At 38.9% G+C, this 13,995-nt stretch overlaps 1 protein-coding gene across 3 annotated transcripts in view; it reads left to right on the forward strand.

Moving 5' to 3' along the window:
- Positions 1-412: 412 nt before the first annotated feature.
- The window catches only part of LYPLA1 (lysophospholipase I), a 36,588-nt gene continuing 23,005 nt past the window's right edge, over positions 413-13,995 (forward strand). Inside the window, exons 1-2 of one of the 3 annotated variants that reach the window (XM_012661425.1) lie at positions 413-673; positions 1,469-1,500. In XM_012661425.1, coding sequence (XP_012516879.1) covers positions 605-673; positions 1,469-1,500 — 101 coding nt within the window. In that variant the 5' untranslated portion in view covers positions 413-604. Of the gene's footprint in view, positions 674-1,468; positions 1,501-12,320; positions 12,378-13,995 lie in introns of those variants that run through there. The other 2 variants (XM_012661426.1, XM_012661427.1) reach the window with 2 other exon arrangements.

A 13,995-nucleotide genomic window follows, 5' to 3' on the forward strand; every position in this document is an offset into this window, starting at 1 on the left:
TAAAGTTTAAAGGAGAAGGGGAATTGACTCCAAATCCACACACTGGTTTAGCCCCAAATAGAAATATAGCAAAAGCTCGACTGGCCTCTCCCAGTCCAGCCCTTCTGACTTTTACAAATGAAGACACCTTGGCCAGAGGAACAAAGGCGCATCTGCGGTTCGGTACCGTTGGTCTGCGGTCTTTTCACTACAGTGCCGGCTAAGCGGACTCAGCCAGCACCCAGGGCCCGACCCCGACAGCGCCCTCCCCAGGCTGCGCGCCGATGGCGGGGCGGGAGAGCGCCGCGGGGCCGCCGTCCGGAGCAGGCGCGGGCCAGGGCCGGGAGGCGGAGAGAGGAGGTCGGCCCGCACAGCTCTCCCGCCGCAGCGGGCGCGGGCGGAGGGAGAAGCCCAGACATTGTGACGCGCGGGGGAGGGGCGGCGGGGGTGGCCCGGGCTCGCGGGGGCGCGCGGAGCCGGCGGAGGGCATCGCGGCGCCCCGTTGGCGCGCACGCGCCTGAGCGCGAGCCCGGTGGGGCGGGCCGGGACTCGCCGCTCGCACGCCCTTGGGCCGCGGCCGGACGACCGCTCTCCCTTCCGCTCCGTCAGTCGGCGGAGCCGTCGTATGTGCGGCAACATCATGTCTGCTCCGCTGCCTGCCGTCGTGCCTGCCGCCCGGAAAGCCACTGCTGCGGTGAGTGGCGGCGGCTGGGGCTCAGAGGGGCCTACCGGGCCCGCCGGCGACTGCCCCTCGCGTGGGGTGGGCGCTGCAGGCCGGTGGCGCCCGGGGTGGGTGCGGCGGCGGCGCGGGCCGGCCTGCGCAGTGTGGGGACCGCGCTGCGGTCGCGGCCGGGCCGCTGGGTCGGCACCCCAGGCCCTCTGCATTGCGGAGGGAGGGCGCCCCGGGACCCCGGCCCGGCCGGGAGGAATGGGCGCCGCCGCGTTGCAGCGCGTTTCTGCCTGGTTCGTGCATGAGGGGAATCTTGGTCCGCGAGAAAATCGCTTTATTGCCTTGCCCTGCCCTCTGTCTCTAAATGAAAGAAGTTTGAAGATTTAGTGTCTTACAAGATCAGAGGTGTCTCTCTGGGAAAATTGTGTATGAGAACTCAAACTTATGTTTGCCCCCGGAAGCTCCTTTTCGTGATGGAAAAATTCTACAGGATATGTGAGACTTCGTGGTTTGACTTGGAAGAGACAAACTATTTTTCCTAGAGTATGATAATTTGCACTTGAGACTGCCTAACTGGGACCTCTAAGGGCCAAAATCCCACGTTAATTACCTCAGGAACTAAAGGGAGAGAAGCCGATTCGTTTTTTGCCATTTAAAAAAGATCTGTAGAGATTAACTTGCTAAAGATAGTAATGTGTAATTCTCTTGTAGGTTTTAAGAACCTTCATTCCGTTTTCAACCTTAAGCAAAGCTAATGTGTAACAATTCTGTGTGAGCTTATTTAGACATTGTTTATTAATTTTTCCTCTTCTCTTCTAGGTGATTTTCCTTCATGGTCTGGGGGATACCGGGTAAGTACCATTATTATTAATAGTTACAGTAATGAAACGGGATCTTGCAACTCTGCTTACTAGGTCAAAGGTTTAATGTTTAAGGACATTAAAAATGTATTTAAAATGATTGCTAGTAATGTTTCTTACAGTGCAATAAGGTACAGTCTTTTTTGAAAATCTCCTGAATTTTCGCCTTATTATCTTGAATTTATCATTTTTCAACTCCTATTTCTGGAACATATTGAAATTGCAAATTCCTCATTAAATTGGTTTGGGTATTGGATACCAGAGTTTGGTGGAATGTTACTAGAGACAGTGTGCAATTGAGAGCTTTCCAGGGAAGGTAAAATTTCAAAACAGGTTGAGGAGAACTAGTTGATTTTGGTAAGAGAAGTAGTAGCAACATAAGGCATACCTACAGCATTCTGAATGAGGGATTAGGTGTTCCCTCAAAAGAGAAATCACTTGAAAGTCAGGGAGGCAACTCAAAGATTTATTTGGAGGCTTATCAGACACATTTTATTGTACTATAGCTATATGATTTATCTTTTACTCAGGCTTTTTACACATTGAGAGATTTTTGGTTTTTTATAATATTTAACTTAAATTGGGGATTATATGTTTGAAACTGAGGCAAAATATGAATGTTTAAAAATTGAAGAATTGGAGGAAAACTGAAGATAAGCAAATTTTGATAAAGTAGTAGAAAAGCCCTAAGTCTTCTTTAAAATGAGGCATTGGGCTAGATTATTAAAGTAGCTGAAACTACAGGTACATGCCACCATGACTGGCTAATTTTTAAAACTTCATTAGAGAAAACTTTGTTAGAGAGTCTCACTGTATTGCTCAGGCTGGTTTCAAACTCCTGGCCTCAAGTGATTTTATGCATACATATTTATGATAAGTTTAATTTACAAATTAGGTGCAGTAAGAGATTAACAACAGTAATAATAAAATAGAACAATTATAACAATATACTGTAATGGAAGTTATGTGAATGTGATCTCTCTCAACATATTGTACTGTACTCATCTATTTTTGGGTGGTGGTTGAATGTAGGTAACTAAAAACTTGGAAAGCAAAACTGGGGATAAGCAGGGAACTGTTGTATTTATTAAGATATAATTCACATACCAGGCCAGGCGCGGTGGCTCAGGCCCGTAATCCTAGCACTCTGGGAGGCCGAGGCAGGAGGATCACTCGAGGTCAGGAGTTCAGACCAGCCTGAGCAGGAGTGAGACCCCGTCTCTACTAAAAATAGAAAGAAATTAGCCAGACAACTAAAAATATGTAGAAAAAATTAGCTGGGCATGGTGGCACATGCCTGTAGTCCCAGCTACTTGGGAGGCTGAGGCAGTAGGATTGCTTGAGCCCAGGAGTTTGAGGTTGCTGTGAGCTAGGCTGACGCCATGGCATTCGAGCATGGGCAACAGAGCGAGACTCTGTCTCAAAAATATGTATATATATAGATAATTCACATACCAAAAAATTCACCCTTTTAAAATATATAATTCAGTAGTTTTTAGTATGTTCATGAAGTTGTGCAACCATCCCCACCACCCAAATTCCAGAATATTTTCAACATCCTAAAAAGAAACCTCACATGAATTAGCAGGCTACTCATGCCCCTCCCTGGCAACTACTAAACTCTGTTTCTATGGATTTGCTTATTCTGGGCATTTCATATAAATGGAATCGGACAATATTTGGTATTTTGCATCTGGCTTTTACTTAACTCAATGTTTTTCAGGCTCATCTATATTGTAACATTTATCATTACTGCTTTCCTTTTATTGCCAAATAATAATCCACATTTTTAGCCAGGCTTACACCTGTAGTCTCAGCTACTTGGGCCGCTGACGGAGGAGGATCCCTTGAGCCCAGGAGTTTGAGTCTAGCCTGGGCAACATAAGGAGACCCCATCACTTTAAAAAAATTCACATATAAAAAATTTATTCATCAGTTGATGAACATTTAGGTTGTTAGCAAGTTTCAGCTATTATGAATAATGCTACTCTGTACATTCATGTACAAGATTTTGCATGGACATGTTTTGCATTCTCTAGGAAATATACATATGTGTGGAATTGCTGGGTCAATGGTAACTCTATGTTTAACCCTTTGAAGATCTCCCAGATGGTTTTTGTAGTGGCTGCACCATTGTACATTTCTACCAGCAGTATATGAGGGTTCTGATTTCTCCCCTTCATTAATACTTGTTACTATCTTTTTGATTGTAGTCATACAATTGGGTGTGGAGTGGTATCTCATTGTCGTTTTCAGTTGCATTTCCTAATGCCTAATGATGTTGATTGAGCATCTTTTCATGTGCCTATTGGCCATTTGTAAATTTTTTTGGAGAAATATCTATTGAAATCCTTTGCCATTTTAACAATTGAGTTGTCTTTTGTTGGATTTGTAAGAATTCCTTATATATTCTAGACACTAGACTCTTATCAGATATATGATTTATAAATATTATCTTCTATTTTGTGGGGTGTGTTTTCAGCCTCTTTATAGTATGTTTTGAAGCACAACAGTTTTGAATCCTGATGAATTCCAATTTATCTTTTTTCCTTTGGTTACCTGTGCTTTTGGTGTTATAGCCAATAAATCATTCCCTCATCCAAGGTAATGAAATTTTACACTTTTTTTCTTCTAAGTGTTTTGTAAGTTTAGCTCTTAAATTTAGGTCTTTGATCTATTTTGGGTTAATTTTTATGTATGGTGTGAGGTAAGGGTCCAACTTCATTATTTTGCATGTGAATATGCAGTTATCTCATCTAGATTTGTTAGAAAGACTATTCTTTTCCTATTGAATTAATTGTCTTAGCACCTTTGTCAAAAATCAATTGACCATAACAGTAATGTACTTTCAGTCTAATCCATTGATCTGTATGTCTATCTTTATGCCAGTATCATATGGTCTTTATAATATAGCTTTGTCCTAAGTTTTGAAATTGGGAAGTGTTGAGTCCTCTCACTTTGTTTTTCTTTATCGAAATTGCTTTGGCTTTTCCAGGTTCCTTGCATTTCCATGTGAATTTTACTGTGCCAATTTTTGCAAAAAATTTAGGTGAGATTTTGACAAGAATTGCCGTGAATCTATAGATCTATTTGGGGATTATTGCCATCTTAACAATATTGTCTTCCAATTCATGAACACAGGATATACATGTATTTAGGTCTTTAATTTCATTTAATGATGTTTTGAAGTTTTAGTTTGCAAGTCTTTCACTTATTTCATTGAATTTATTCTTCTAAGTATTTTATTCTTTTGGATGCTATATTAAGTAGAATTTTTGTATCAATTTCATTTTTATATTATTCATTGCTGGCATACAGAAATACACCTTTTTTTGTATTGATCTTATATCCTGCAATCTTGCTGACCTCACTTATTACCTCTTAGGTTTTTTTTTTTTTTATTTCATAGGATTTTCTGTGTATAAGATTACAGGATGCTCATGAGAGACTTTTCCAGTCTGGATGCTTTTTTTGTCTTTTTCTTGCCAATTTCCCTGGCTAGAATGTCTAGTAAGGTGGTCTGTTACACTGATTGATTTTCTTTTCTTTTTTTTTTTTTTTGAGACAGAGTCTCACTCCGTTGTCCAGGCTAGAGTGCCGTGGCGTCAACCTAGCTCACGACAACCTCAAACTCCTAGGCTCAGGTGATCCTCCTGCCTCAGCCTCCCAAGTAGCTGGGACTATAGGCATGTGCTACCATGCCCGGCCAATTTTTTCTATATATTTTTAGTTGTCCGATTAATTTCTTTTTATTTTTAGTAGAGACGGGGTCTCACTCTTGCTCAGGCTGGTCTCGAACTCCTGAGCTCAAACGATCCGCCCGCCTCGGCCTCCCAGAGAGCTAGGATTATAGGTGTGAGCCACCGCGCCCGGCCTTATTTTCTTATGTTGAATCACCTTTGCATTCTAGGGATAAATCCCACTTGGTCATGGTGTATAATCCCAATTACACGTTGCTAGATTTGGTTTGCTAGTATTTTTTTTTTTTTTTGAAGATTTCATATCTATGTTTCTATGAAATATTCTGTCATTTTCTTTTCTTACAATGTCTTTATCCAGTTTTGGTATCAGAGTAATGGCAGCCTTATAGAACAAGTTAGTGAGTGTTCTGTCCTCTTTTTTTTTGGATGAGAGGATTGGTGTCAATTCTTCTTTAAATATTGCTAGAAATCTCCATGAAGCCATTTGGTCCTAGGCTTTTGTATGTAGCAAGTTTTTGATTACTGATTCAGTCTCTTTACTTAGTATAGGTCCATTCAGATTTTGTTTCTTTTTGAATCCATTTTTGGTAGTTTGTATCTTTCTAGGAATTTATTTATTTGATCTAAATTATTTATTACCATGTAACTGTTCATAGCGTTCTCTTTTAATCCTTTGTATGTGTCAGGTTAGTAGTAATGTCCTTTCTTTGATTCCTTATTTTAGTCATTTGATTCTTCTCTTTTTTTCTTGATCAGTCTATCTAAAGGTCTGTCATTTTTGTTGATCTTTTCAAAGAACCAACTTTTGGTTTAGTTGATTTTCTCTGTGGCTTTTCTGTTCTCTATTGCATTTATTGCTGTTCTAATTTTTATTATTTTCTTCTTTCTGCTTGCTTTGGGTTGAGTTTTAGTATTTTAAAGTGGAAGGTTAGATTATGGATTTGAGATCTTTCTTCTTTTTCAATATAGGTGTTTATAGCTGTAAATTTCCATCTGAGCATTGCCTTTGCTGCATCCCATGAGTTTTGGCTGCCACTTGTGTTTACTTTTTTAAAATGGTTAGAAAAAGTTAAGAATAATATTTAGTGACACATGAAAAGTATATGAAACTCAAATTTCAGTGTCCATAAGTAAAGTTTTGTTGTGGAACACAGCCACATCTATTTGCTTACACAGTGTCTGTGGTTGCTTTTATCCTAGAGTGGCTGGCTTTAGTAGTTGCAACAGAGACCTTCTGGCTCACAAAGCCTAAAATATTGACTGTTTTGGTCCTATGCAGAAAACAATTAATAACCCCTGTTGTAGAATATTTTTTGATATACAGATGCTCCTCGACTTACGATGGTTATGTCCTGGTAAATCCATTGTAAAGTTGAAAAATCATTAAGTTGAACCATTATAAGTCAGGCTGTCAGTATATTCATACTGTGAAAAATTGAGCTTTTCATTATAATTTTTAGCTTACATGAGAGAGCTGTATACGCTTGGAACAATGTTCCTAAAATGGTGATGTTTATCACTTGATTTTCCAGTAGTTTCCTATGGGGTACATGGTAATATCCACATGAGAGCAGAGCAATCATGTGTCCTCACCGTGTGGTCTTGACCTGCCTTATCTGAGATGTCTTCAACTTCTCTTCATCTCTGATTTTTGAATATTCTTTTAGCCTAATTTAGCAATATCCAAAGGCCTAAAGTTTTTTATATTTTTGTGACATTACCATTTTTATGAATTTTTCCTAAAGAAAAAATGATATCTGTAGAAATTTGTTTATGAGTATAGAATGAAAAATTTATGTGAAAAATTTGAAAGACCAAAATTTCCAGAAATAGAAGAATATTTGATAAATCAGAATTCCAACAATTTAAGTGGAAAAAGTATATTCTAAAACTGTAGATGTAAGCCTGAGCAACATAGCAAGACTCTGTTTCTACAAAAATAGGAAATTTAGCCAGATGTGGTGACACCTGTAGTCCCAGGTGCTCTGGAGGCTGAGGCAGAAGGACCCACAGGAGGATCACTTGAGCCCAGGAGTTTGAGCTGTGATGAAGCCACTGCACTCCAGCCTGGGTAACACAGTGAGACCCTGTCTCAAAAAACATAAAATAAAATAAAACTGTTTATACAGTATAGTCCCATAAAAAAATCGAAGCTAAAATGTAATTACTGTTCCTTTTTTTTTTTTTAACAATTGTTTCTTGATTGTACCACTCCATGGGCTTTTAATTTTCTTTTGTTTGTCTTTTCCCCCAAATTACAATAAGGAATAAAAGTGTATATGTGTGTGTATTGTGGGGAAAACATGGGTTATATCTTATGGCTCTTGCTCTATAGATTCCCATAGCTGACATTAATCTTTTCCTCCTCTTCTGTATTTTGACATTCTTCATAACTTGTTTATAGTGCTTAAATTTTGATTTGTATGATGGTCTATTTATATCTTGTTTCTCCTACTAGATTGTAAGCTCACTGAGGACACAGTCCATATCTAATCTTTGTATCTTTCATGCGTGTAGAATTTTTAAAAATTTTCTCTCATTTCTTTTTTTAAACATATCTTCTGTAATAGAAAGCACATTTTCTTGTGCTGTTCCATTGGGCTAGAACTGTTGGTTGGCTAAAGACTATGTTGGGTGGTGGTGGAGAAACAGTGGTGTATGTGGTTAAAACGTAAACAAAATTAGGTAAGAGTAGCAGCCTATCTTAGGAGAAAGCACAAAATAGAAATGAGTTATTAATATTAATAATTGTGGGATAGCAGTTTTGAGCAGAATCATGAACAGTCAAAGCTGAACGTGAAATATAGTTGCATTGTGTATGTGTTTGAGTTGGATAATTGTGAAGCAACTCTTCAGCAGCTTCTCTTACCCTAAACAGGACCAAGAATCAGTGAGTATACCCAAAGGCCTTTCAACAGCAGTCTATACTTTAAAGCTCTTGCACTTTGCACTTTGTCACAGTGAACTCCAGCTTTTTTTTTTTTTTTGAGACAGAGTCTCATTCTTTTGCCCGGGCTAGAGTGAGTGTCATGGCGTCAGCCTAGCTCACAGCAACCTCAAACTCCTGGGCTCAAGCGATCCTCCTGCCTCAGCCTCCCGAGTAGCTGGGACTACACGCATCCGCCACCATGCCCGGCTAATTTTTTCTATATATTTTTAGTTGTCTGATTAATTTCTTTCTAATTTTAGTAGAGGCGGGGTCTCGCCCCTGCTCAGGCTGGTCTCACACTCCTGAGCTCAAACAATCCGCCCGCCTCGGCCTCCCGGAGTGCTAGGATTACAGGCGTGAGCCACTGCGCCTGGCCTGAACTCCAGCTTTTTTATTCTTAGCCAAATGTATATATGCATACATAAAGTGATAAGAATTCAAAAAGTCAGTGGTATAAAATTCTTTTGTGTGGAGAAAATAGCCAAGGTTTTATTGTATTAAGAACAATTCTAGGCCAGGTATGGTGGCTAAAGTCTGGGTGCAGCCTCTAATCCCAGGTGGGAAGATTGCTTGAGGCTAGGAGTTTGAGACCATCCCCACCCCTAACCCCTCCTTAAAAAAAAGTTAGAAATTAGCCAGGCTTGTTGGCACACGCCTGTAGTCCTAGCTGCAGTGAGCTATGATCGCACCACTGCACTCCAGCCTGAGTGACAGACAGAGCAAGACCCTGTCACTAAAAAATACAATAATAAAAAAGTTTTAAAAAGAACAATTCTAAAATTAATACTAAATTTAAAATTTTATTCTGTTTGTCTAATCACCATTGATTCTTCTCAGTCTGCTTTATAAAATGGTTTTACTTTGTAAACTATAAGGGAGTAAGGCTGTCATCTACCTTAGCCAGCTACGGTAAGTCAAGCTTTTGTTATATGTAGTAATGTTTTAAGGAAAGTAACTGAATCTGTATTTCATTTTGGACTTTAAGAGGTGGAAGATTATTTCATAAGTGTGGTTTCTTAGTGACTATGCATTCCCAAAGCTGTAATTAGCTGAAATAATACCATGATGTTCGGGGCTTATTTAGTTATACCTGAGGTCATTAGCACAAATCCCGAAATAGAAAATACAGTAATGATATACTTAGAAATTGAAAAAGATAGAAATGGAAACTACTTACATAAAATCAGCATTGGCAGTGACCATGGAAAGAACATTTTATAATGTGGCTATACTGTTACCTTTTGTAGGGGCAGCACATAGGTTTTATATTTTATTTTACTATTTAAAAAATTTTTTTTAAAGACAGAGCCTTGCTCTATCAACTAGGCTGGAGTGCAGTATGCAAGCTCACTGCAACCTCAAATGCTTAGGCTGAGGCAATCCTCCTTCCTTAGCCCCTCCAGTAGTTGGGACTACAGGTGTCTGCCACCATGGCCAGCTAATTTTTTATGTTTTGTAGAGATGAAGCCTCCCTATGTTGCCAGGCTAGTCTTGAACCGTTGGCCTTGAGCAATTCTGCCTCTTCCTTCCATAATGCTGGGATTACAAGAGTGAGCCACTGTACCTGGCCGGTTTTATATTTTAAATGCTGCTTAGATCACTTTGTTGAAAAGGTCTCTAAATGTCAAGGCTCTGTGGCAGTGTCTTGATTGCTTGGTAATGTCTGCTGTGGGCCCACGATCTGGGAGTGGTAGCCCTTGTGCCATGTATTTATCATTGCTGCATAATATTGCTTATTGTACACATTAAAATGTAAGTGTACTATTTGGAAAGCTAACTATACATGTATTGTGAAATATTCCTAATTCTGCTGAAAATATTAGAAAACTTAGTGATCATTAACAGTGAAAATAAATACATTGAAAAAATATATCACAGTCAAGTGAATAGCCTGTAATAAATTGAAGTGTAAAACATAAATAGCAATGAAAAACCAATTAAAGTGGTTGTTTAACATAGACCTATAATAATATGCTTGAGTCAGTTAATACTACACATACTTTTACATTTCTCTTAGCAGATGGCAGAAGCTGATTCTATCTGCAGAATCTGTAATCCTGTCTTAAAATGATTTCCTAAATCTTTTCAGACTTACATCAGGGCAGCCAGTTCATTTGCTTCAACTTTGTCTCTCTTTTACTGCTTACTCCAAAGTCAGTAGAGTCTAGATCAGCACTGAGTAGCAGGTAGCCCAGAAAAGGCCACATTCAGCCAACTCCAGTGACGTTTAGCTGAATACAGACGCTCCTTAACTTACAATGAGGTTATGTCCCGATAAACCCATCAACACTGGAAAAGTTGAGGAGTGTACTGAATGTGTTTTGCTTTCGCACCATCGTAAAGTCAAAAAATCTTAAGTCGAACAAGTGCTAAATCAGGGGCCGTCTGTACTTCACTAGTGGTTGAGTCTGGTCGGTAGAGGATAATTTATCAGTTGGTTTGCAACTGTTATGCAGTTCTAAACTCAGATTGGTTCAGTCTAGGAACCTTTTTGACTTGGATGTGCTATTTTAGAAAATTAGCTTGAAAGTTATATTGGGTTATAATATAGTCAAATATTCAAATCTTAAATGTTCAGTTGGATAAATTTTTGCATACACAGACCCATGTAACCATCAACCTGATGATGCTATAGAACATTTCCAGTTCCCTTTCCAGTCCATACCCTCCCATCCCCAAAGGTTACCATTATTCTCACTTCTATTACTGTAGTTTTGTCCATTCTTTATCTTCATATAAATGGCATCATATGGTATATCCCCCTCTGGTCCAGCTCCTTTTGTCCATTATATTTGTAAAGTTTATCCATTTGAACGTAATTTTTTATCACAATAAACTCAAAATTTTTTAATGTGTGCTTTTTACTTTTTAAAAAATTTTATTTATTTATTTATTTTAGAGACAGGATCTCGCTCTGTTGCCCCAGGCTGCAGTACAGGATCATAGTTCACTGCAGCCTCGAACTCCTGGGCTCAAGCGATCCTCCTGCCCTAGCCTTCCAAGTGGCATGTGCCACAGCACCCAGCTAATGTGTGCTTTCGTATAAAGAAATCCCATATCGCCCTTACAGAGCTTCCCCATTGTTCCATCGTGTGTGCACTCAGTCCTGTGTGTGCTTCCTTCCACTTGCTGCAAACCCTCATATATATGTATATGAAAAGATATATAAACTCATCTATTGATTAAGAGTCTTTTTGTAACTCTTGAGATCAACATGCTAACATCATCTTCCATCACCTGTAAGTACTCTCGTGTGTATTTCCCATGCACAAGGACCCTTCTACATAACCAGCATACCACACTCCAAGTTAGGAAATCAGCATTGATTCAACACTACTATCCATTCCACAGACCCCATTCAAGTTTTGCCAATTCTCAACTGTGTTTCCTTCCTGGTCCAGAATCCTTTCCAGGAATATGTGTCAGTTTTAGCTGCCATGTCTTCAATCTGAAACAGTTTACCAGTTCTTCTGTCTTTCATTTCTTTTATAGTGTTAAAGCTTGCAGCCTTACGTTCTGTGCATTCTGTAGAATGACCCTGAACGTGGGTCTGTCTGATGGTTCCTCCTGAATGGGCTCAGTCATGCATTCTTTGTCTTTATTGTTGGTAACAGTTTTATTGACGTGTGATTCATATACCGCACAATTCACTCACTTAAAGTATGTCATTCAGTGGTTTTAAATATATTCACCACAAGTTGTACAACCATCACCACAGTCCATTTTAGAACATTTTCATTACCCCCAAAAGAAACTCTGTAGTCTTTAAATATCACCCCAAGCCCCAAGCAACTACTAATCTACTTTTATCTCTATGTATTTGCCTGTCCTGGACATTTCATATAAATAGAATTGTGCTCTATTGAGTAGATACGCTGCATTTTGTTTGTTCATTCATCATTTTTTTTCCTTTTTTCTTTTTGAAATAGGGTCTTGCTCTGGAGTGCAGTGGTGTGATCATAGGTCACTGCAGCCTTGAACTCCTGGCTCAAGCGATCCTCCTGCCTCAGCCTCCCAAGTAGCTGGGATTACAGGCACGCGTCACCGTGCCTGGCTATTTTCTTAACATTTTTGTAGAAACAAAGTCTCACTTTGTTGTGCAAGCTGCTCTCGAACTCCCAGCCTCAAGCAGTACTGCCGCTTCAGCCTCCCAGAGTGCTGGGATTGGGTGTGAGCCACTGCGCCTGGCCCCTGTTCATTCATCATTTGATAGATGTTTGGATCGTTTCCACCTTAAGGTTGAGTAATGCTGTTAAGAACATTTGTGTATAAGCTTTTGTGCAGGCATATGTTTTCAGTACTCTTACGTGTAGACTTAGGACTAGAATTGCTGGATCATATGTTTGCCCTTTTGAGAATCTGCCAGACTGTCTTCCAAAGTGGCTTTACCATTCACATTTCTGCGCACAGTGTTATGAGGGTTCTGATTTCTTGCCATCCTCTTTAACACTTGTATTATCTTTTTGATGATAGCCGTTATCGTGGATATGAAATGGTATCTCATAGTGGTTTTCATTTGCATTTTCTAATTACTAATGATGTAGACCGTCTTTTCATGTGCTTACTAACCATTTATGTGTCTTTGGAGAAATCTCTATTCAAGTCCTTTGCTTATTTTTAATTGTCTTTTTTTAAACATATGAGGTGAAATTAACATAACATAAAACTAACCATTTTTTTATTTCAAAATATTAATTAAGGGGGTACAAGTGTTTTTATTACATGGATATCTTGTGTAATGCATAAGTCAGGGCTTTTGATGTGCTCATCACCAGAATAGCATTCATTGTACTGAATAGGTAAAACTAACCATTTTAATGCAAATACGTCAGTGGCATTTAGTACATTCACAGTATTGTACAGCCATCACCACTATCTAGTTACAAAACATTTTTATCAGCCCATGAAAACACCTAAACCCATAAGTAATCAAGTTCCATTATCTCCTCTTCCCATTTTGGTAGCCTCTAATCTGCTTTCTGTCTCCAGGAATTTGCCTATTCTAGACATTTCATATAAATGAAATCATACAATAGGTGACATTTTGTATCTGGTATCTTTCACTTAGCATGGTATTTTTGAGGTTTATCCACTTTGGAGCATGTATCAGTATTTTAATTCCTTTTCATGGTGGAATAACATCCCATTGTCTGTATATTGGCCATATATCCATTCATGGATCTTTGAATTGTTTCCAGTATGTGTATATTAGCCAGATATCCATTGATGGAAATTTGAATTGTTTTAGCTGTTATGAGTAGTGCCACATGAACATTCATTTACAGATATTTGAGTACCTATTTTCGGTTCTCTTGGATATATACCTAGGATTGGAATTGCTGGGTCATGTGGTAATTCTGTATTTAATTTTTTTTCATTCTGAGTTTATTAGCATTCCATCCATTTGAACTGAAATAATACATTGACTCCAACATTGGCAAGCCACTGTGCTAATACTGAAATAAAACTGAATTAAATACTTACATCATAATTCTTATGTCAATAGAAATGTTAATAACTATTTACCTTTTAAGCTAATTGTACTACATGTGGATTTTTTTCCTCCAGAAAAGTTATTTCTATAAGATCAGCAAGGATTGCTAAGCTTGGGTTTTTTAAATAAATCATGATTATACAGTTAATATTTCTATATAAAAGCATTAAGAGTCTGAAGCTTTGTCAAAAAACAATGTTTAAAAGATACATCTCCATGTTCATTATCCTTTTATAACTATGCTTTGGTCATATCTTCTGGTGCGTTTAAGATTTTGGTTAGCTATTAACCTTCCAACCAGTCTTTAACTTCGCTGAAGGTTAACATTCTGAGATGGAGCTACAAATTAACCAGGGGTGAGG

The sequence above is a fragment of the Propithecus coquereli genome, unplaced genomic scaffold, assembly GCF_000956105.1.
Source record: "Propithecus coquereli isolate 6110/MARCELLA unplaced genomic scaffold, Pcoq_1.0 Scaffold71, whole genome shotgun sequence".
NCBI classification, from domain to species: domain Eukaryota; kingdom Metazoa; phylum Chordata; class Mammalia; order Primates; family Indriidae; genus Propithecus; species Propithecus coquereli.